Source organism: Lontra canadensis, unplaced genomic scaffold (assembly GCF_010015895.1).
Source record: "Lontra canadensis isolate GAN:19392208 unplaced genomic scaffold, GSC_riverotter_1.0 scaffold25, whole genome shotgun sequence".
NCBI lineage: Eukaryota > Metazoa > Chordata > Mammalia > Carnivora > Mustelidae > Lontra > Lontra canadensis.
Window position 1 is genome coordinate 17,529,212 of NW_022631019.1, and position 24,612 is coordinate 17,553,823.

General features: G+C 45.2%; 1 protein-coding gene across 3 annotated transcripts in view; it reads left to right on the forward strand.

Moving 5' to 3' along the window:
* The window catches only part of NIPAL3 (NIPA like domain containing 3), a 45,483-nt gene that overhangs the window by 2,771 nt on the left and 18,100 nt on the right, over nt 1–24,612 (forward strand). For 2 of the 3 annotated variants that reach the window (XM_032863761.1, XM_032863758.1), the window contains exons 2-4: nt 18,462–18,530; nt 20,055–20,226; nt 22,872–22,931. In XM_032863761.1, the coding sequence (XP_032719652.1) occupies nt 18,462–18,530; nt 20,055–20,226; nt 22,872–22,931 (301 nt within the window). The remainder of the gene's footprint in view (nt 1–18,461; nt 18,531–20,054; nt 20,227–22,871; nt 22,932–24,612) is intronic. The other variant, XM_032863760.1, reaches the window with a different exon arrangement.

Genomic DNA, 24,612 nt, shown 5'->3' on the forward strand with positions numbered 1-24,612 from the left:
ATATAGGTCCTCTCTATCATGCTTCCTTAGCCAATTCCAATTACTATAGTAATTGTCATGATCATAATGGCAGTGAACATTGGTTTTAGTGTTTACTATATGGCAGGGACCGTACTGATCCCCACAGAGCCCCATAAGGTAGGTATATTAGAACCCCATTTCACATATTAGGAAACTGGCACAGAGAGGTTAATTAACTTACCCAAGGCCACACAGTCAATAGGTAGTAAAGCTAGGATTCGAAATGAGTCTGTGCATTGCCAAGGCCCTTGCTTTTATCCACCACTCCCCGCATTGTGCCAGCTACTCTGCAAGGTCCCTTCTCTTTCTGATGTCAGTTATTAAGTGTTGAAATGACAGTCTTGGGGAAGCTGATGCCTCCCCTGCTGGAGAATGTAAGCGTCAGGGAGCTGACCTGAAGCCAGGCGAAAGGGTAGGGTAGCAGGACCTGGTTTAGCCAGACTAATGCATCTCTTGTATTTGAACTTGAGTAACCTTCAGAACAAGCCAAAAACCCGCAATTTATACTTAACTCTTGCTAGCTTCAAGCCCAAAGGATTGTGGGAGGTCAGTTTAAATAGCAAGTGATGACTGGGCTTATCACTGTGATGTTTAAATAGAGGTTCTTGTTGGCAGATGGAAAGCAGGTGTTAGAATGGGAGATCTGAGCTAGTTTCACTCAGATACCACTGATCAAGCAAGGGTTCCTGCCTCTGTGACCTCTGTTCCTTTTCTGGAAACTGTTCTTTCCCAGAGTTATAGCTGATAAAAAAGCAATTCTTGGAGCCAGAAGGGTCCTTAGAGCTGTTGCTAATAATAATGATAATACTAAGGAAAATTGTAAAAATAATAGTAACAAACTAGAATTGTGTCAGTATTTTTCATGCTCTGGGTGGTCTTTCAACCTGTGCCTTATTTCATGTCACGTGATAATCCCGTGAACGTTTACAGTTACTCCATTTCTCAGAGGGGCAGCTGAGGCTCAGAGAGGTATGGTGATTCCACTGAAGTCACACAGCAGTAAGTGGCAGCGGCTGGACCCCAGCCCAGAACTGCCGGTCTTCCCTGTCTACGCAGGGAAGCGGAAGCAGAGAGAGAAGTGACTTGATGCGGCCTGCTCTTGATACGGCCAGCACCAGACAATTCTCACAAGCTGCCCCGCGGTGGGAAACCCTTGTTTTGGTCTGGGACAGAGTCCCTGAGTCTGGGATCAGATCCCTGCTCTGGGTTAGCCTTCCATGTACGTGCACTTGTTGGCACTTAAGCCACTTCAGATAATTTCTGTTACCTCTCTGCAGAAGAGGAACACGGTGACTTGTCCAGTGGCAGAAGCCACCCAAGTACCTCCCCTCACTTCCCTCCCTGCCAGCAGACCCAGACACCCCCATTTTACAGTTTTCAAGCTCTGAGCTCCAGAGGAAGAGTTTCATGTCAGGAGCCCTGCACACCCCAACTCTTTCTCCAGACACTTGAGGGCCGCTAATAGGTGTATGTTCAAAGTGTGTAACCCCTGGGCCCGTGGCATTGCCTTTGCTTGACTTTAAATGCTCATAGAATGGAACCAAGTGCCACTTCACAAGGGCTTGGGGAGTAATTAACGTTGCCGAAGCCCTTTGAAATGCCTGGATGAAAGGACACTTAATTATATCGCGCTGTTACTAACCATGTCCGTGGCCCCTTATTAGGCACGGAGATGAACATGCTGGTGGAAATGACCTTTAAAGGAAACCTCAGCTGCTCATGTCACTAGTGAGAATGTAGCACTTAGGAGGCAGGGTTATTTATTTATTTTTCCCCTAATTCACTTTACCACCTTTGAAGGACACCAGGGATAAGACAGTGGGAGATGGTCTAGAGGGGAAATTACCACCTGGAGACTAGAAATCCGGCCTCGAGCGACAGAAATCCTCCCACAAGTTCTTGCACGTCTCCAGGCCTTCCTTTGTTCGTGTGTGAAGTCCCTCTGACCTGCATGCAGAAATTAGGAATCATAATAGTCCCCACCTTAGTGGTTGGACGTGGCCCAGAGGCAAGGCGTGGAAAGGGCTTTCCACATCAAATGTGTATAGATAAAAATACTCCAGCAACACCAGGCTTTGTTATCATAGTAACCTTTTCGCCTTGTTTTTCTGCTGCTCAGATGGATATTATCCTTGTGAGCTTTACAAGTTTTATTTCTAGGTTTCAGCCCTCCCCACCCCCCTCCCCGAAACAGTATTGACTTGGGTGCCTGGCGGTAGCCGCCGGTTTCCCTTCTCCATCTCTTTACCTACGCCGCCGCGTCGTTAACAACACACTCTCAGCCTTGTGGATTTTATCCACATCTCGGCAGAGGACAGCTTGGTCTCTTAGGGTAAAAGTAAAACAGTGGCTGCCAGTGTATGGGTCGAACGAACCAAATGAAACTACCATTTTCATAGGTCACAATGGCTGAACAGTGGCAGTTTCATACGGTTCACTGTAATTGTAAGTTCCCGAGCTCCGCGCTTTCCCCCGACGACCTCAGGAAGGCCACGCACCAGCTCTGAGCGGGGGGCACTGTCATGCCAGCTGGCGGAGGAGGCGAAGCCCATCTCCCTGCCCGCCCACCTTGGAAGCTATCCGTAGCTGTGTGACCCCCGGTGTCCTCTGAACAGCACGGGTTCTGGGCTCAGCTTTCTGCCCAAGGCCTGGAGCCTGTTTCCTTCTCCCCTTTGTCCCCTATAAAGGAAATAAGGCAGCTGTGAGGTATTGTTGGAGCCAGAACCAGAGTCCTTTTGTCTCCTACTTGCCCAAGGCAGTTCCTGTAACATCAGTGCCAGTTAACTCAACTCTCTATCATCAGCGTAGGTAAACTGAGTCTCTGGGCCAAGCTTCCGCCTGGTCCCCAGATCTTGGCCTCCATGAGCCTGAGGTCCTTGCTCTGTATCCTTAATGAGCCACCCTTAGTGAAGGGCTTCCTCTGGGCTCTTCAGACTTGACCCTCTAAAGAAACCCCATGTATAGCCTCACTCATTTCTTTGGTTGACATCTAAGACTTAAAACGTGTGTTACAAGTTTATATTTGCAAGGTATGTCATTTCTGGCACATTTTCATACTAGAATTTTTTTTTTATAGTCCCTGGAATATAAAGCCCACTTGATACGTACCTTCTGAAAAAGTTCTTCTTTAGCGGTTGGAAATTTTACATCATTCCTTTTTCTCCTTAATTTTGTATTTCCTTTACGTTTCCCCCACAGAATTTTGTCCCCTAACAGTGTCTATCTTTTAACACTTCAACATTGTATGGATACTTATCATACTTCTCTACAATGAAGAATGGAGAAGGGACGCCTGGGTGGCTCAGTCAGTTAAGCATCTGCCTTCAGCTCAGGTCATGATCCCAGGGTCCAGGGATCAAGTCCTGCATCAGGCTCCCTGTGCAGCAGGGAACCTGCTTCTCCCTCTCCCTTTGCCTGCTGCTCCCCCTACTTGTGCTCGCTCACCCTCTCACTCTCTCTCTGATAAATAAATAATCTTGAAAAAAAGAGAGTGGAAAATATGCAATCAAATTTCACTTTTTAATATTTTCTTTGACATAGGGTTTGTGAAATAACAAAAATTCCACGAAGTAATTTTGATGCTCTAACTGGCTTTACTAACTGATACATGAATCAGGCAGCAACCCATCTAGCAAGTTGCGGGGCAGGGGGGCTCCAAATGGTGACAGAAAGAGAAGAGGCCTTTTTTTTTTTTTAAAGGTTTATTTGTTTGAGGGGCGCCTGGGTGGCTCAGTGGGTTAAGCCTCTGCCTTCGGCTCAGATCATGATCCCAGGGTCCTGGGATCGAGCCCTGCATCAGGCTCTCTGCTCAGCAGGGAGCCTGCTTTCCCCTCTCTCTGCCTGCCTCTCTGCCTACTTGTGATCTCTGTCTGTTGAATAAATAATAAATAAAACCTTTTTAGAAAAAAGGTTTTATTTATTTGAGAAAGAGAGCTCATGTGTGTGCTGGTAGGGGCGGGAGAGGGGGCAGAGGCAGAGAAAGAACTCAAGCAGACTTCCCACTGAGTGCAGAGCCTGGCCCCATCTCATGACCCTGAGATCATGACCTGAGCCAAAATCAAGAGTTGGACACTTAACTGACTGAGCCACCCAGGTGCCCCAAGTTTTTAAAGGCAAGACAAGGGGTGCCTGGGTGGCTCAGTGGGTTAAGCCGCTGCCTTCGGCTCAGGTCATGATCTCAGAGTCCTGGGATCGAGTCACGCATCGGGCTCTCTGCTCAGCAGGGAGCCTGCTTCTCTCTTTCTCTCTCTCTCTCTCTCTCTGCCTGCCTCTCCATCTACTTGTGATCTCTCTCTGTCAAATAAATAAATAAAATGTTTAATTAAAAAAAATAAAAGCAAGACAAAATTATAAACAGAGAAAAGAGTTATTTCAAGTGAAGTGACCTTCCTTTGGGGACAAATGGGATAGAGAGGGCCCATGTGACAGATTACCTTATTGGTGCTGATCAGAAGATTCCTGACTGACCAGTTAAGATTACCTTTCTGGAGGGGTGCCTGAGTGACTCAGTGGGTTAATGCCTCTGCCTTTGGCTCAGGTCATGATCCTAGGGTCCTGGGGTCCTCTCTGCTCAGCGGGGAGCCTGCTTCCTCCTCTCTCTCTCTCTGCCTGCCTCTCTGCCTACTTGTGAAAAAATAAATCTTAAAAAAAAAAAAAAAAGATTAGCTTTCTGGAGGAGGTTAGAACTTCAGTTAGGTTAAGTACGAAGCCCCAGTTTGGCAATTTGGCTTAAGTGATGCCATTTTGGGCCTCAGGCTTGCTTTTTCACAGTTTCAGAAGTACTGACTCAATCCAGAAGCTTTAAAAGCAATTGGTGAATGTAATATAAAGTCTCATAATAATTGTTAAGCATAAAATAACATTGTATCAGGAATGAATATCTGAAAGGGACTTTTTCACCCCAATAGTCAAGACGAATATTATTGATTGTTAGAATGAGACAGATTTTAGCATCAGTTCTGTTGTAGGTTCTGGGTTTTACAGCTAGAAGCCCTGAGAACCCGTTCACATAAGTACCTGGGATGGAAGAATGTTATTATAGTGCTTATCCCTAAATTCTTTCAACTCCTTCTGCATTATATGCTAAAAATCACATAGTGACGGGGTGTCTGGGTGGCTTAGTCAGTTAAGCTTCTAACTCTTGATCTCAGCTCAGGTCTTGATCTCAGGGTCATGAGTTTAAGCCCCACATTGGGCTCCGTACTTGGTGTGGAACCTACTTAAAAAAAACCCACATAGTGATAAATTATTTTTATTGACTTATCAGCTAACAATACAAGGAGAGCCTCTTATTTTTCTTCAAAACAAAGTACTGTATACAGTTAATTTATTTTATTGTTTTAAAGATTTAATTTATTTATTTGACAGAGAGAGAGAGCACAAGTAGGCAGAGTAGCAGGGAGAAGGAGAAGCCGGCTTCCCATTGGACAGGGAGCCTGATGGGGAATTTGATCCCAGAACCCTGGGGGGATCATGACCTGAGCCAAAGGCACACACTTAACCTACTGAGCCACCCAGGTGCCCCTGTATAGTTAATTTACAACAGGATTTGTTTTGCTTTCACAATCTAGGTTCCCTTCCCCTCTCGATTCTTTGGCGGCCTAATAATTAAACTGACATACAACAGATTCACAGGAGAAAAATTTAATTTCATACATATGGGAGTGCCAAAGATATGATGCTCAAAGAAGTAACCAAAGCAGGCAGCTTTTATACCTTTTAGACAAAGAAACTATAAATTTGTGAAGAATTGACAAGACAAAGGGGTTGGGCTTGGGGTAGTAAATTAATGAGGTGGTAACTAGGTTTGTTTATATAGCCTTCTTGGCCCTAAATTCCCTATCTCTGGTGATAAGGATGTGTCTCTTCCTCCCGGTGCATATTGGGAAAGTACCTTTCACATGGAAGAATTATTTCCTGCTTTCAGGGATCAAAGGGGTCTCAGAGTACGCTTCTTGTACTGGCTATTTCTTAAGTAACTTTAATTCAAAATAATGATTATGCCAAAATGACATATTTTGAGGGGGGTATGTTCTCAATTTCTGTGAAGTTTACCAAAAAGGCACTATCAATTATGCTGATAAATTTTCACTTAGAGCCATGTTGGCTTAACCTATCTAGAAAAGATTGAGGAAATTGACATCTTGTTAATTTTACTACACCATTGCCTATACTGTATTGCAATATATATATTTTATTTTAAAAAAATTTTAAGTAAGCTCCATATCCAACATGGAGCTTGAACTCATGACCCTGAGATCAAGAGTCACATGCTCCACTGACTGAGCCAGCCAAGTGTCTCAACACATATATTTTAATTATATACTATGTTAAAAACAAATATAGTATTTGTACATACAAATGTAATTATAAATGCTTTATCACATGCTTCAGTATGGTAATTATAATCCTCAGCACAATCACTAAGAAAATAACTCAAAAATAAATAATAAAGGAAATGATAAGGGAATTAAAATGGGAGACTAGAGGGGCACCTGACTGCCTCAGTTGGTTGAGTGTCTGACTCTTGTTTTCAGTAGGTCATGATCTCATGCATCCAGAGATCAAACCCTGTGTTGGTGTCTGTGCTCAGCTGGGAGTCTGCTTGAACATCCTCTCCTCTGCCCCCTCCCTGCTCACAGTGCTCTAGCTCTGTCTCACAAATAAATAAATAAAATCTTTTTAAAAAATGGTACACTAGAAAATTTGTCTATTTAACATAAAAAAAAAACAAAATACTTGATTGCTTAAAAATGCTAATCACTATGTGAGCTTCGGCAAGTCACAGTCTTTTTGCTGGTGGAGGGTCTTGCCTCCACGTCGATGGCTGCCGACTGATCAAGGTGTTGGGTGCTGAAGGTTGAAGTGGCCGTGGCAGTTTCTTAAAATAAGTCAGCAGTGAAGTTTGCTGCGTTGACTGACTCTTCCTTGAATGAAGGATTTCTTTGTAGCGTGTGATCCTGTTTGAAAGCCTCTTACCCACAGTAGAACGTCTATCAGAATCGTAGTCAGTCCTTTCAAACCCTGCTGCTGCTTTATTAACCAGGTTTATGTAATATTCCAAGTCATTTGCTTCATTTCAACAATCTTCAAGACATCACCTGGAGTAGATTCCATCCACCACTTTCTTTGCTCATCCATAAGAAGCACCTCTTCAGGGCGCCTGGGTGGCTTAGTGGGTTGAGTGGCCAAGTGTTGATTTCAGTTCAGGTCATGATCTCAGGGTTGTGGGATCAAGTCCCACTTTGGCTCTGCACTCATCGTGGGGTCTGCTTGAGATTCTGTCCCTCCTTCTCCCTCTGCCTCTCCCCCTGCTCACATTCATGCTCTCTCACTCTGTCTCTCTCAGATAAATAAAATCTTTTAAAAACTAAAGAAGACCTTCTCATCTGTTCAAGTTTTCTCACGAGATTATAGACATTCAGTCCCATCTTCAGGCTCCACTTCGTTCTAGCTCTCCTACTGTTCCCACCACATCTGCACCTACCTACTTCCCCCACTGAAGTCTTGAACGCTCACAGTCATCCATGAGGGTGGGAATCAGCTTTTTCTAAACTCCTGTGAATATTGGTATTTTGACCTCTTTCCGTGAATCATGAATGTTCTTAATGGCATCTAGAATGGTGAATCCTTTCCTGAAGGTTTTCAGTTTACTTTGCCCAGAGTCATCAGAGAAATCACTCTCTATGACAGCGATAGCCTAAAGAAATACATTTTTTAAAGATTTTATTTATTTATTTTAGAGAGAGTAGGGGGAGGAGCAGAGGAAGAGCGACAAGCAGACTCCATGCTGTGCAGGGAGCCCCATGTGGGACTCCATCTTACAACTCTGAGATGATGACCTGTGCTGAAATGAGTCGGTTGCACAACCAACTGAGCTACCCAGGCACCCCAAGAAATACAGTTCTTAAATAGTAGGACTTGTAAGTTGAAATTACTCCTTGATCCATGGGCTGTGGAATGGATGAGGTATTAGCAGGCATGAAAACAACATTAATCTTGATCAGATCTCTTGGGTGACCAAGTGCATTGTTGGTGAACAGTAAAGTCTTGGAAGAAGCCTTTTTTTCTGAGCAGTAAGTCTCAACAGTGGGCCTAAAATATTTGGTAAACCATGTTGTCAACAGATGTGCTCTCATCCAGGTTTGGTTGCTCTCTTTATAGAGCATGGGCTGAATAGATCCAGCGGAAGTCTTAAGGGCCCTAGGGTTTTTGGAATGGCAAATGAACATTGGCTTCAGCTTAAAGTCACCAGCTGCATTAGCCCTTAACAAGACAGTCAGCCTGTGTTTTTCTCAGGGTGGGGCCTGAACCCACAACCCTAAGATCAAGACTTAGATGCTTAATCAGCTGAGCCACACAGGTGTCCCATCCTTTGAAGCTTCTAAACCAGGCATCGACTTCTCTCCATCTATGAACTTCTCAATGGCATCTTCCAATAGAAGGCTGTTTGGTCTACACTGAAAATCTGTTGTTTAGGGTAGCCACCTTCATCAATTGTCTGAGCTAGATTTTCTGGAGAACTTCTGCAGCTTCTCCATCAGCACCTGCTCCTTCCCCTTGCCCTTTTACTTTATGGAGATGGCTTCTCTCCTTAAACCTCATGAACCACCTTCTGCTGGCTTCAGACTTTCCTTCTGCAGCTTCTTCCCCTCACTCAGACTTTACAGAATTGAAGAGTATGAGGGTCTTGCTGTGGATTAAGCTCTGGCTTAAGAAATGCGGTGGCTACTTTGATCTTCTATCCAGACCACTTATACTTTCTCCATATCAGCAATAAGGCTGTTTCACTTTCTTATCATTCATGTGTCCACTGGAGTAGCACTTTTAATTTCCTTCAAGAACTTTTGCTTTGCATTCACAACTTGGCTAACTATTTAGAACAGGAAGCCTAGCTTTCAGTCCATCTAGCTTTTGCACAAGCCTTCCTCACTGAACTTAATCATGTCTAGCTTTTGTTTTTTAATTAAAAAAAAATTCTTAAGTAATCTCTATACCCAACATGGGGCTTGAACCTACAACCCTGAGATCAAGAGTTGCATGCTCTACCAACTAAGCCAGCCAGGTGCCCCAATCATTTCTAGCTTTTGATTTAAAGTGAGAGACATTTGGTTCTTCCTTTCACTTGAACACTTAGAGGCACGGTAGACTTATTAACTGGCCTAATTTCACGATTGTGTCTCGGGACATAGGGGGGCCCCAGGGCAGGGAGAGAGATAGGCAACAGCTTATTGGTGGAGCAGCCAGAACACACAAAACCTTTGTGTCAATAAAGACCTTTATTGATTAAGGTCATTGTCTTATATGGGCATGGTTCATGGCACCCCAGGAACAATTACAGTCATAACATCAAAGATCAGTGATCACAGATTACCATAACAAATACAGTGATAGTGAAAATGCTTGAAATATTACAAGAATTTAAAATATGACATAGAGACACAATGTGAGCCAATGCTATTGGGAAAATGGTGCTGATGGATTTGGTTGAAGGAAGATTTTTTTGTTTTTTAAGATTTTATTTATTTATTTGTCAGAGAGAGAGAGCAAGCACAAGCAGGCAGAGTGGTAGGCAGAGGCAGAGAGAGAAGCAGGCTCCCTGCCGAGCAGAGACCCTGATGTGGGACTCAATCCCAGGACCCTGGGATCATGACCTGAGCCGAAGGCAGTGGCTTAACCAACTGAGCCACCCAGGCGTCCCTGCTTGAAGAAAGATTAACACAAACCTTCAATTTATAAAACACACAATATCTTTGAAGTGCCCTAAGGGAAAGCACAATGAAACAAGACATGCCTGTATAAATCCTTGTGAACTTGGATTACATTGTTCTCTTCTCTGTTTATTTTTTAGGAAAAAAAAAAAACTCTCTTGTGACACCAAAAGCATAACAACAAAAGAAAAAATAAACTTCATCGAAATTAAAATTTTTGTATATCAAAACAGTTTATCAAGAATAAAAATATGACCCACAGAATCAAAGAGAATATTTGTAAATCATGTATCTGGGAAAAGTTTAGTATCCAAATATGTAAAGAACTCTTACAACCCAAGTATTTTTTAATGTGCAGAAGGTTGCACAACATTATGAGTCTACTAAATGCCACTGACGTGCACTCTTTAAGATGGTTAATGGTCAATTTTTAGTATCTGTGACTCTTAACCTCAAATTTTAAAAACAGGGAAAGATTTTGAATAAATATTTCTCCAAAGAAGATAAATGGATAGTAAACATGTGGAAAGGTATTCGGTGTCATTAGTCATTAGGGAACTGCATTATCAAAACCACAATTAGACTCTTCTGCATACCCATTAGGGTAACTGTCATACATTTTTTAACACGGAAAGTAATGGCACACTTGGATGGGTGAGTTGGTTAAGCATCCAACTTTTGATTTCAGCTCAGGTCATGATCTCAGGGTTGTGAGATCAAGCCCCAGGTCGAGCTCTGCACTCAGTGGGGAGTCTGCTTGAGATTCTCTCCCTCCCTCTCCGTCTGCCCTTTCCACTGGTGTACGCCTCCCCCCTTTAAAATAAATAAATAGGGGCACCTGGGTTGCTCCAGTGTTAAGTGTCTGCCTTCGGCTCAGTTCATGATCCCACGGTCCTGGGATCAAGCTGCGCATCAGGTTCTCTGCTCGGCGGGAAGCCTGCTTCTCCTGCTTTCACAAACCCTGCTTTTGTTCCCTTTCTTGCTGTGTCTCTCTCTGTCAAATGAATAAATAAAATCTTTAAAGAAAAACCAAATTAAATTAAAAAATAAATCTTAAAAAAATAAAAAATAAGGAAAATAATGAGTGTTGGCAAAGATGTGGAGAAATTGGGAGTCCTCTACTGGTGAGAATGTAAACAGGTACAGCCACTATGGAAAACCATTTGACACCCCCCCAAAAGTTAAAATAGTCACTGTAGATACCCAAGAGAGTAAAAAATACATGTCTCTACAGAAACTTGTACAGGCATGTTAATAACATTATTTGCAATAGAGAGAAAGTGGAGATGACACAACTGTAACTGGTGAATGGGTAAACAAAATGTGTTATATCCATTGATGGAATATTATTTGACTATAAAAAGGAATGAAGTACGGGTACATGTTATAACATACGAGCCTTGAAAGCATACAACCACATCCCGTAGGATTCCATTTATGTGAACTGTCCAGAATAGACAGGTCTGTAGAGACAGGAAGTAGATTAGTGGTGGCCTGGGGCTGGGCTGGTGGGGAATGGAGAGAGACTGCCAATAGGCTTAGGATTTCTTTTTTGGGGATGGTAGAAATGCTCGGGATTTAGTGGCATGGTTTTACAACACCCATGCAAACTGGTCTTTCGAATATTACATTTCAGCCATAGAAATCAGATCTACACCCCATTTGTTGTTGTTGCTTGTTGTGGTTTGTTTTGTTCCTTGTTTTGTGATTTTTCTAAACTCTTTTTGTAAAGTCTGTGTCCTCTCTGTGGGCATCCTGATGAACTCTGTTCTTATAAGTGGTCAGCTTGTGTTTTGACAGTTTCCTTAACCATCTACTGTCAAAAAAGGAAAAGAAAAAAAAAAAAGGGACCAAAAAAACCTTCCCCCCATTCTCCCAGTCTTTGCAGATTGGTTGTGTGTCGGGGCCTGCCAATGCTTAGCCAGGCTGTTCCCAACTCCCTCTGCCTTAGCCTTTGCTCCCTGCTTGCTCTCAGCCTGAAGGCCAGCCACAGGTGAAGGCTACTGTTTTCTCAGGTGTTTTTGGAGCATGTAGCCAGCCCTAGCTACATTCATGGCCTTTTCAATTGCTCGGTATGTGTGGAGACTTAGGAAAGCTCATATCTCTCTGTATATCTCATTTCCCAGACTATTCCTCCCCAGGCTTTCGCTTCTGCCTATTGCTCATCCTAAGTACTGTTTCTTGTCCTCAAGCTGTTACACAGCCTTTCAAGGCTTTGACCATAAGCAGCCTAGGAAGCTGTCCCCAGCCCTGGTATCCCTCCATGTCAGACAAAACAAAGACAAGCCCTGAGCCAGTTCCTCTGTGGTTACCAGACAGGTCAGAACCCACAACCACAGTCTTAAAAATATATATAATTTCATATATTGCCTTCTCTGTGTCCTTGTGGCTTCCACAGATCTAAGAGATGGGAGGCAGGCAATTTAAAATGCTTTCGTACCATAAAGCAATGGCATCCTTCTTCACCGTGCCTTCCTCCGAATGTTATATTCGGCTAGACTGCAGAGTTGTATAAAAATGTGATTCTGATGGGTTTTGCCAGCTCATTAAGTGTTTTTTCTGAAGGGATGGGTTCCTGAAATTCTCTATTCCACCACTTTTCAATGACATCACTCATCACATTGTGAATATACCAAAAACTACCAAATGGCATACTTCAGAAGGGTCAAAATGGTAAATTTTATGATTTGTGAATTTTACCCCAATAACAAAGGTAATGATGGGTTAAATAAAGGTATGCTAGGTTTATAGAATGTCCTTAACGAACATTTAGAGGCAGGCATTAAAGTGGGAGGACATTAAAATACCTTAGCAGGGCAAAGAAAGGGGGTGGGGGAATTAAGCTGTAGAAGCGTACACAGTCCAATCAGATGGAAGGTGAAAGTCACCTGTTAGTGAATATCGGGAATGGAATCAGATCTTGAGTCCCAGACAGAAATTGCTGGATCATTAAGCAACTCTGGTTTATTAAGGAAGTGTATCAGTTAGCAACTGCTCTGTAACAAACCATTTGAAAACCTAAACTTAAAAACAGCCATCATCTCACTGCTCATAATTCCACAGGTCAAGAATCTGGAAAGGATCCAAAAGAATTGAAATCAGAATCTAGAAGAGATAATAGCCCTTCAATATTGATTACAGTACTATTCACAATAGTCAAGATGTGGAAATAACCTAAATGCCCATTGATAGATGAATGAAGAAAGAAAACATGAGACACACACACAGTGGAATATTATGCAGCCTTGTACAAGAAAGACATATTGCACTGTGTGACAAAATGGATGAACCTTGAGGACATAATGCTAAGAAAAATAAGTGCTGTGGGCTAAATGTTTGTCACCAGCTCCGCGCCCCCCCCATTTTTATGTTAAAGCCCTAATCCCCAGTGTGATGTTTTGGAGGTAGGGCCTTTGGAGATAATTAGTTCATGAAGGTGCGGCCCTCATGAATGAGATTAGCGCCCTTGTAAGAAGGGACAAAGAGGGGGATAATCTCTCTCTACCATGTGAGGGAACACGAAGATGGTGTCCAGCTACAGACCAGGAAGAGAACTCTATGCAGGAATAGAATCAGCCAAAACCTTGATCTTGGACTTCCCCCTCCTCTAGAACTGTGAGAAGCACTGCATGATTCCCCCTCTGTGAGCTGTCTACCAGAGTCAGACTCAGAATCGGAGAGGAGCATGGTGGTTGCTGGGGCAGGAGGGTGGGGAAATGGGAGTTGCTAATCAACAGGCGTGAAGTCTCAGTTACGGAAGATGAACATGTTCTAGAGATCCTTGTGCCTGTAGTTAACAGTACTACACCGCACACCCCAGTTGTTAAGAAGGTAGATCTTATGTGACTTGTTCTTACAATAAAGTTTTAATAAACAAAGAATGTGGGCAGGGTTTAGCAGCAAGGGCTCATCTTTGCTCCATATAGTATCATCTGTGGTGTTGCGCTGAGGCCGGGGCTGGAGCTGGAGAATCCAAGATGGAATCACTCATGCCTGGAGCCTCAGCCAGGTTGACTTACTCAGCTGGCCATTGGCTGAGATGGCTGGGCCTGTCTCTTCTCCGGGTGTCGACCTGACCCTCTTGTGTATCTGTTTGGTCTTCCACAGGGCGCCTCTCTCTTCTTATGGATAGACTGGACTTCTTTATATGTGGTTGAGTTTCCTTCTGTGCAAAAGTAGAAGTTACAGGGCCTGACCCTAGAAGTCCCCCACCCTCAACTTCATGTCATGCTGTTGATCACAAACCCATCCAGATTCAAGTGGTGGGAGGGAAAGTTCCCCACTCTTGTTGGGAGTTGTGAGAGAAATGGCTGGCGGCCATCACTGCGATTTACTACAAATCGTAACCTCAACTTTGGGACGGTGTAATTGTGAGGGTATAATGGCGAAGGTCTTGCCTCTCCACCAGGTTTCCACTGACAGCACCCAGTAGGAGAAGGGTGTTTCATTGCTGCTAGCTGGGGGTAGAAGACCAGACTCCCCGCGTGGGCTCTTCTCACTCTGTGGGGCCGGGGAGGTAGGGGGGAGGGCATGCCTCATCCCTGGACCTCAGATCCCTCCTTGGCCTTCTCTCATAGTCCCAGCATGTGAGTTGAGGAGCCCTGTGATAACCATGAAAGGTTGGAAATATAGGCCCCCTGCTTGGCTTACGCTGGTGTGGGATGGGTGGGTATCATTTTCTTTTCCTGTGATGTTTGGAACAGCACTTGTCTTAAAGTTTTCTGTCTTGCTTGGTGGCTCGTCTCCTGGTCTTTTGACTAAAGAGCCCATGCTCTCTTAGAGCTTTTTCGTCTATACCCGTTGATACTCCCAGCTTGCCTGCTTCTTCGGCTGCAAGTTTGAAGTATGTGAGGTGAAGAGAAGACCCAGGGAACCTGCCATGGTGCTGTTTCTCAGGCTCCCAGCTCCCCACCCTGTCTGTCTTCTTCTCTCCACCTTTCAGAGTTGTCTTGTGTTTCCCTTATATATAATGTCCAATTTATATATAATGTCCAATACAGGAAGCATAGGGAAAAGTAAGTCTACTCCATCTTGCTGGAAGCAGAAGTTCTGTAATTTGGTTTTTAAATTGAAAGGAATAACAGAATTTATTGTAGGTAAACAGCACTGAACTATTTAAGAGCATAATCATATAATCATAAGTGTAATTTATTAAACTTCTAAGAATTTCATAGTTCCTTAGTAAGATTTTGTTTAAAATAAACTAGATTCATGAATCTGTTACTTTTATGGCAAATATAATTTTTTTAAGAAATCGAAGTGATACAGGTAGCCTTTTTTTGTCAGCAGAAGCCACCCCTCTAAGAAAAGAAAGAAGTAGAAATAAACATTCATGTTTACTGGGAATTGAACTAAGTATATACATGTTCCCAGACTGCGTACGGGAAGCATTGACTCAGTTAGGCTCTGTGGGGCAAGTAACAGAAACCAGCTCTTAAGCAAAAAAGACTGTGGGACTGCTCCCGGAACGGAAGGAAGAGCCAGGGAAGCAGGCTTCTGGAAGTCACAGGCACCAGGATGGCTCCTGGGGCCTGATTGCCCAGGCCTGGCCTTGGGCAGCAATGAGCCCAGACTTCTGTCAGCCTTCATGCTTCTCTATTCAAGATTTGGACCCCAGAGGGACACCTGGAGGGCTCAGTCAGTGAAGTGTCTGAGTCTTGATTTCAGCTTAGGCCATGATCTCCAGGTTGTGATTTCGAGCCCCGTCTCGGGCTCCATCCTGAGTGCTGAGTGTGGAGCCTGCTTAAGATTCTCTCTCTTCCTTTGCCTCTCCCCCACAACTGGCAGGCTCTCTCTCTCTTAAAAAAAAAAAAAAGTGTGTGTGTGTGTGTGTGTGTGTGTGTGTGTGTGTGTATGTGTGTGTGTGCGCTCATGCACGCACATGTGCATAGGTGTATGTTTATATACATATGGATCCAGAGAGGGTTTCTGACCGGGTCATAGGCCCATCGTGGTCCAGGAGAGGATGAAGCACTTGGAATGACAGTCCCCACAAGACCATACAAGGGGAAGTTGGGGGCATGGGGGGGTGCTTACAGCAAAATCAGGGTATTATTACCAGAAGAAAAAGAACGTGGTTAAGATGGCAGGTGTGAGCATCACAGATGTCTGCAGACGAAAAGTTCTAGAGCCTCATAGGTTTGGGACACCTGGGATGGACAATGAGGACCCACCTGTGGGCCTCCAAGCAGTGGACCGAGGATCCAGTGTTTCCCAAACTCACTTAACCATGTTGTGCTTTTTGCCTCAGAGCTCCATTGACCTCTTTAGGAACCCAGTTAGGGAAACCCTGGCCTGGTTGATCTCCAGTGACCTTTGAGCTCTGAGATCCTGTGATCCTACAGGACAGGCATGGCTTCTGCTTGATTCTGTCTAAGAAGAGACAACAAAAACACATAGAACAGAAATGGCAAAGGATCAAGGAAGCACAGCTCAGGCTATGAGAGCCATCTTGGGAAGAAGTGGAAGCCAGCTCCCTTGGGTCCATGAGATGCCCTCAGTGACCTTCTATTAATGAGTTGTTGTATGAAGTGAAATGAATATAAGTCAGTTTCCTGCCTACCCTGGTCCTTCACTTGCTTTTCATTGGCAGTCTGGTCCTGACCCAGGGCTTAGGTGAGGGCTGGAAGGCCCCTTGGAGGTTATCTGGGCCACCATCTACATTTTCCAGACAGGGACATACAAGCCTGATGAGGGGAAGGGACTCATCTAAGGTCATGCTGTGATGAGGCAGCAGAGCTAAAACTAGAACCCATGTCTCCGGGCTCCCTGCTCAATGTCTTTCCTTTATTCTGCAATGCTGCACCTTGCTGGGGACAAAGTCAAGGACAGCCATGGTGGTTTCCATCCGTAGACGCCCCCCCCCTCCTTCTACCGTAACTCATAGCTGACTGCCTTCTTAGTTGTCTAGGCCCTCAGCATTCCAGGGAAGAGGGGAGCAGAGGGGACAGAGGGCTGACTTCCTGCCTTATGCTTGCTAATTACCTGTCTCTCAGATGAACTGCAAGACTGTGTTTGCCTTGTTTACTCTTGGTTTGCTAGCACCCAGCCCAGGCCTTGCAGAGCTGGCCAATTTCACAGGGAGGGTGGCCAGGTGGGGGAACCTCTAGAGCAAAAGGGGAGTTGAAAAAGGCCCATCCTGGACTGGGAGGATTCATATTTGGCTAAGAGAACATACTTTGGTGTTTAGTGGTGAAAAAAAAAACCCTGGAGGGCCTGTGGGGGACGTAGTATAGTGTGGTTTCCATGCTGAGGCAAGTGCCCTTTGACTCGGCAGTCCTCCTAAGAATGTATCCCAAGGGAGTAATCCTCATAAATGTAAAAAAATGCATGTACTAGATATTCGATCACAGCGGTGTTTAAAAAAAAAGAAATGGCCCACGTATCCAACAGTGGAGAAGCAATGATATAAAATACAGCATATCAAATGACGAATTATTTGGTATTTATTAAAAATGATGAATTAGGGGCACCTGTGTGGCTCAGTTGGTTAACAGTCTGACTTTGGGTCAAGTCATGATCCCAGGGTCCTGGGATTGAGCCCTGTGTCAGGCTCCATGCTCAGTGGGACGTCTGCTTCTTCTCTTCCTTGGCCCCTTCCCCCCAACTCACACTCTCTCGCTCTCTCATTTCTCTCAAATAAATAGATAAAATCCTTTTTTTAAAGATTTTATTTATTTGACAAAGAGAGAGACAGCAAGAGAGGGAACACATGTAGGGGGAGTGGGAGAGGGAGAAGCAGGCTTCCCACTGAGCAGGGAGCCCGATGTGGGCCTCCATCCCAGGACCTGGGATCATGACCTGAGCCGAAGGCAGACACTTAACAACTGAGCCACCCAGGCGCCCCTACAATAAATAAAATATATTTTTTTAAATGATGAATTAAATATGCCCGACAGGAATGTGTTTATAATTTCTTAAGTAAAGGAACCGGTTATAAAACAGATCATAATCTTATTTTTACAACATAAACTAACATTGTCATTCATATCTGAATTTATGGACAGAAAAAAATTTTACAAGAACAAGAAAAAAGTTTATAAGAACAAAATGTCTGCAGTAGTTAGCTCTGGGTTAGAATTACAGGTGGCTTTTCTGTTTTGTTGTGATTTTTACTCTTCCTGTCATTTCTTTGTATTTCCTGATTATTATACGATGAATATATGCCTAGTAATTGTCTTTTGAAGTTAAAAGAAGATGCCATGATAAAGAATCCGAACCTTATTTTTAAGGTGACAGAAGTTAAACGTTTGTAAATGAAATCATTAAAAATGCCAGGAGCGAATTAGCCAGTTTAAAGAGTCTCATTGAGACCCCTCTGGGAACATGAAGAGTCCATTGATTAAATGGCAAATAGTACCCCCATCTGTGTTTCTTTTATAAATTCCAGTTTCTGAATGTTGCTTGTGTGCACAAGACTGCACGAGTCAGTACAGTAAGGAAAGAGCAGAGCAGGTTAAGGCCTTATTGGGTCATTGTGACCCTGGACCCAGGACAGTTGCTTTCAGGAAGTGTCCAGCTCAGGGCGGTGTTTTGTAAACCAATAAGGCAGCCGCATTAGCCTTGAGTAGTAAATGGTAAAACTCCCAGTAGGAGGTCTGGGATGTGGCTTTGTGGCAGATGTCTTTCTGGTTTTGTTTTGGGACAGCGAAGGGTGGGGTTTCTGCTGCGTCCCTGGGGCTCTTTGGCTTAGACCCAGCTCACATCTGCTCCTGGGAACTTTCCTTGCAGGAGAACTTGATCGGCGCCCTTTTGGCGATTTTCGGGCACCTTGTGGTCAGCATTGCGCTTAACCTACAGGTAAGTCTCGGTCACGAGCACTGTCTGGGGGCAGAGATACAGCTGGTCAGCCCAGGGGTTTGGTGCGGGCCCAGCTGCCTCCTCGCTGCGGGACGTTGCCTCCCTCCATTCCTGGGCTGGGCCTTGGGCAATCCCCTGTGGTTGTTCCAGAATCTCTCTTGAATCTTTGCCCCCACGTGATCCCCTACTGCCCTCAACTCTGATGACGGCGTACTCCGTGACTTAGACCTTCCTGGGGTGCTCTGAAGCCGCTGAGCTGGTCCACAGCTGTGGTTTGGTGCACGCTGATAGATTGGGGAGCTCCTGAGGGTGCCCCGGAAACTGGTTCCATGGACATGTGTGAACTGGGTGGCAGCCATGGTGGTGGTTGCCCCGCTGGGGCAGTTTTTAGCCGGTGGGGGACAGGAGTCCGTGCATAAATGCCCAGGCTGCCATCCTGTGGTCTCATGGCTGTGAGCTGGTTCACAGGGTTTCCCAGTGGGTCCCCCGTGGGATGAGCCCCCTGCTGCCCAGGACACTCATTCTGCACCCTCCACTGGTGTGCTCCCTTCTCCAGCTCACTTTCCCACTCCCTTACGATGCCTCCGGGAATCACGTCCTCCCAAGTCCAGTCTCAGGGACTGCTCTGGGACACCCTGACCAAGGCTTGACACCTGCCGACGGGTTAATTCCTACAGCATGCTGGCCCGCTCCTCCCCGCCCGCACTGCCAAGCTTCGGGTTGTGGAGAGGCGCCCTCCCTCCCCAGATCAGAGATGTGAACACACACGGGTAACCCGGTACCTCTCAGTGCCACGCACACCCGTGTGCCCGGAGTGTGCCTGTGTGTTTCAGAGGCTGCATGGTCTTCTGGCTGCTTGTCGGTTCGTGCTTTGCTTTATACAGAGCAGTCTCTCTGCTTCCGCACCCGCTCGGTTGCGGTTCCCATCATGGTCCTTCCCCCTGCAAGTGGGAGCTGTGGTCCGCTAAGTGAGCATGACTGCCTTGCTCTCCTTGGTCACCTCCCTACTTTCTATGTCCCAAGTGCACATTTCCAGAACAAAGACTATTGGCCATACCTGGGCCAAGTATCCACCTGAGGGAGGGCAGAATGCCCCAGGGACTGCCCAGAAGAGTTCAGGCTCTACTATAGAAGGGAGTGCAGCCAAACAGACACCCTGAGCATGGGGACCCTGGGGCACTGCTGTTAGAGGGAGATGCTCAACCCAAAGCCAAGGGAACCTGGGATGGCGTCCACGACCCCGGCTCCGGCTCCAGACTGCACGCTGCCTGTGCTGTGCATTAGAAATGCACATTTCCAGCTCTCCCCAGGGAGTGTCTGAGTCTTCCCAGCCAGTTTGAGAACTGCTGTCTTAAGAGTGACAGCCTGGTATTAAGATCGGGACTGCTTGCCTCTTCTCTGAGCTGGAACTCCAAAAAAACACATCTTCCCAAATAAAAATGGGTGGTAGATTTAGGATACAGATGTCATAGCCTCTTTTTCCCCAAATCTCTGGGCAAATCACCTTCTTTCTTGGATTTCTAGAAGTACTGCCACATCCGCCTGGCAGGCTCCAAGGACCCCCGAGCCTATTTCAAGACCAAAACATGGTGGCTGGGCCTGTTCCTGATGCTGCTGGGCGAGCTGGGCGTGTTTGCCTCCTACGCCTTCGCTCCGCTGTCGCTGATCGTGCCCCTTGGTGCGGTCTCCGTGATAGGTAAGACCGGGGTCCCTCCCCGCCACTGCTACTCCCTGGGACCCACACACCTGGGCCACCACCATACTCAGCAAACAAAGCAGCTTCTGCTTGGTAATGTCGCTGACACGAAGGGCTTCATACACGCCGGCCTGGTGCAAAGCACTTTACAGATATTAATTCCACTCCTCCTTTTTGAGGGTGACACTGTCACGATCCCCACTTTACAGATGAGGAACTAGGGGTACAGGGTGGCAGGGCTGGGGTACAGGATGATCTGGCTCCGTAATCTGTTTAAGACTCAGAAACTTTATCAGAATTGCTTTCTATTCCCACTGCAGAAGGAAGATACAAACAGGAAGCTTTCATCCCAGCACTGTCAGGACAACCTGAGCTTTCGTAGGATTCAGACAGCTTACCCTCTAACAGACAGGCCTTCCACTGAGGCTCTGATCTTTTTGCATCAGCTGATATTACGTCTGAAGCATTGGTCACTTTCTCACCTGCCGTTTCTCTGTGATCTCTGTAATCCCCAAACCAGTGTCTCAGAGCATTTGAACCAAGGAAAAGATAAAGGAGCTTTGATGTTTGTGTTCCACAAATTAAATAGCATTAGGGAAAAAAAATTTTCTTCTTAAATAAAAGATGTTAGTAGATAGTGAACACAGGAGCGGGGACCATGAACTTGCGTTGAAATGTTCCCTTCTGCTTGCTGGCAGGCCCCACATGGCCTGGAAGCCCTTCCCTGCTCTTAAAGAAAAAAGTGGCATTTTGAGTAGTCTTTTTCCTTCTGGAGTTAAGAGGGCGTCTTCTACCCCACGGAGAAGGGCAGCAACCACGCGCCCGGCCTGTGCCCGTGGCAGACGTCATCAGTCAGGCAGGGGGTCCCTTAGTGAGAATTCTCAGAGTTTCAGGCAGTCCCCCCAATGACCAGAAGTTGGCAAAGAAGTGGAAACCTGTTGCTTTTCCCGATCCCATGAAGAGTCCCCCTCTTTCTTGACCTGGGTTTGTACTTTCACGGCCCACGAGACGAGTGAGGTCCTCCAACATGCTGTGTTTTTATCCACACAATATTGTTGTAAAATATAATCTGACCATAGAGTTGAGGGTCCAGGAGTAGGGGCTGATTGGACGATGGGCATGAAGGAGGGCTGATGTAACAAGCACCGATGAGTCACTAAATCCTGCCTCCTGAAACTAACAATACAGTATACATTAGCGAAGTTGAATTTAAATAAAGAATATTTTTAAAATAAAAAATATAATAGTTTTAATAATTTAGTAATAATAGTAAAATATAATCCGAGTGCCTTTAGTTGAGGCGAGTAGCTTTTCCCAGTCCCAGCCTTTCCTTGTGTTCTCTGGCCCACTTTCTATGTCTGTATTTTGGGTCCTCCCTGACCGGGATTGAGGTTTGTCCTCTGCCCATAGCTGACCTCTGAAAAGGCTTTGGAACCTTTCCCCACAATGAGAAACAGGTGATTGAGTGACAAAGTTCTTTAAATCGTTGCCTCCGAATTTTAATACTTTAGTAATTCTCACAATCAAATTCTTAAACATAAGAGACTGAAGTAGAACAATGGATTCTCAGGCACCAGCAGCTAGAAATTGAGGGGCTCTCGGAGCTTCTTAAGTCACCCAGTAAAAAACAGTAATAAAAACAAATAATAAAGTAATCGCCACCATTTGTTGCGTACCTATTACTTATCAGTCACTATCCCAGTTACTTCAATAATAATAATAGCTCAGTTATCAAGTATTTACCATGGACACATGATTTACATGCACTTTCTCATTGAATTGCCCTTAAAGCTCAGAGAAGGGGGTGCTTTCAGCGGTGTGCTGATGAACCAACATTCAGAGAGGGAGAAAATGAGAGAGGAAAAAGAAGAGGATAAGGCAGTGGGGGAAGGGAGGGAGGGAGACAGAAAGGAGGGAAGGAAGGAGAAAGTAGGAAAGGAGAATAGGAAGACCCCATGTGTAGTGTTTCTGATTTATACGGTGTGAAGACCACCACCATGGTTGCCCATGCGACAGTGGGTTCCTCAGTATTTAACAAGCAGCAAGCTGGCCTGAGCTGGATCCAAACTGAGACTCACAGGTAGTGACTCACCCCAGAACACACAGAGCTGAGAATAGCCATCCAGGTCTCTTCCCAGTAATGCCAGCCCCATCCCTCCAGGCAGTGACCAGGAAGTCTGAGAAGGAGACAGAAGAACCATGGGGAGAATGTCAGAGCTAGTCACAGCAATGGAAGGAGCGAGGGCCCTGGGGTCCAGCAGTCCTTACCAGTTGCATGGTCCTGACCAGCACCCTCACTTTTCCCAGCCTCAGTGTCCCGTTTTTCAGATGGGAATAATAACGGCACCCACCTTGGGTAGACATGCCAGAAATAACCTGTGCAAATGACCTGTCACACTGCAAGTACTCCACACCAGTGCTCCCGGACTTGTAGAAATCCTCAGGAAGACTCAGAGAGGAGCCTCCCTTTCTGAGATGGGAAAAGAGAGGAACCAGAAGGACTGAGTTTGGGGGAGCAGGAGGGAGAGGGTAGGAAGTACCAAACCCTAAGGCAAATGAGTCTACCCTAGGGCCTAGGCAAAGGGACTCCACTGGACTGAGAGCAGCCTCCATTTTCTTTTCTTTGTGCTTTTATTTTTTTGTAGCTAGTGCCATCATAGGAATCATATTCATCAAAGAAAAATGGAAACCCAAAGACTTTCTGAGTAAGTTCACCAATTTGAGCCCCTGTTCTTAATTCTGTGCTTGTGCTATTTTGTTTTGTTTTGTTTTTTCATTATAAAACCAGCTCACCCCAATTTAGAGATCATCTGTCTCCTGCTCCCTTCTGTGCTGTGTAGTCCACCCTTATAGGGCTCCTGAGAGCTGGGCTTTTTAATCAGTAGTTCCCAAATCTGGCTACACAGCAGAATCATCTGTGAGACTTCTTAAAAGGAGGTTGATTTCATTCCACTCAATCAATATTTATTGAGCATCCATTGTTGGGATTTTAGGAGGCCTGATAAAAGGCACCCTCTTTATTTAAATGAGTTCTAAAGCAAATGGGAAGCTTGGAGGTCAGGAGTCATTCTTTATTACTTGTACAAGCTGGATTAGAGCTTACGGGTTAAACATGCAGCCAGATGAATTTGCTCACGTAGCCAGGTTTGGGAACCACTGTTCTGAATCATGGGTACAGGATGGGGGCAAGATGGGGCCAGTGGCTGGAAAAGAAAAGAATCTTTCACTGAAAAAAGAAGAGTTAATATACGATGCCAAGACCAAAAGACTCAGTGATTTGCAGTAGTCCTGATGGCAGAACGGTGGGGGAAGGGGGGGATGCAGGGGTAGCTGGGCTGGTTCTGAGGCCAGTGTAGTTTTATGTCCCTTCCAGGCTCACTCTAGAAAGTCCTGGTATAAGAGACATGCTAGTTCAGGCAGTGCCCTATGCGAATTTTAAAAAGATACCCCCTTTGGGCATCTGTGGTTTCATGGGCACATGCCTTGGTGAGCAGAGCATGGGCTAGATTTTAGCCCACGTTCTAAGGTGCTTTTGTGCAGTGAGCAACTTGTACAACTGTACATGGCTGTCCTGCCTAAAGTTTTATTAAATTCAGCAAACAGTCACCCAATGCTAGACCTGTGCTGTACACCACAGGCATGGAGATGAGTAAGACCTTTCCCTCCCTGAAGAAAACAGACTCTTGTATCTTAGCACAGGACTCATTACTAAGTTTAACCGTGGTTCATTCATTCATTGAAAAACTGAAAAACTGTTTTGAGGGCACCTTATGAGGCCTAGAATGAAAATTAAAGACATAAAAATGTATCACATTTTTGGGAGACCATGGAATGAAATATGTAGATAGATCTATCCAGAAATATCCAGAGGCTTGTGGTCACTGTGTGTAGCTCAGAACTCACAGCCCTTCTCAGCTTTCCCGGGTCTGGGCTGGACTTCAAGAGGCTTTTCACAAAATCCACAAGGTTCAGATGGAGTGTGACAGGACCCAGGGGAAGAGTCAGGAAACTCCCAGGCCGCCCTAACAGTGTCCAACAGGTCTGTGGAAAAGAACATTGATAGTCCTTTGGACCGGTCCCTTGGGATGAGATTAACTAGCAGATGGGAAATGATAAGGTCATTTTTAAAAGGTGCATGGTAGGCTCTGAAGGTTTGCTTGTGAGGTTTTGTTGTATTTGGTTTTTTTTATATTGCCCATAAAGTGATTCTGACTTTAAAACCTTCCCTGTAAAATGCATACTGAAACCATGATTCAGTAGCAGAATGGCTGCTCTGAAGGAGAAAAAGAGGCAGTTCTACTCTAATGCTCTCCCAGCAGGAATGGAAATGGAGTTTGGAAAACCATTTGACAGTAACTACGAAGCTGAAGGTCCACCTGTCCCCTG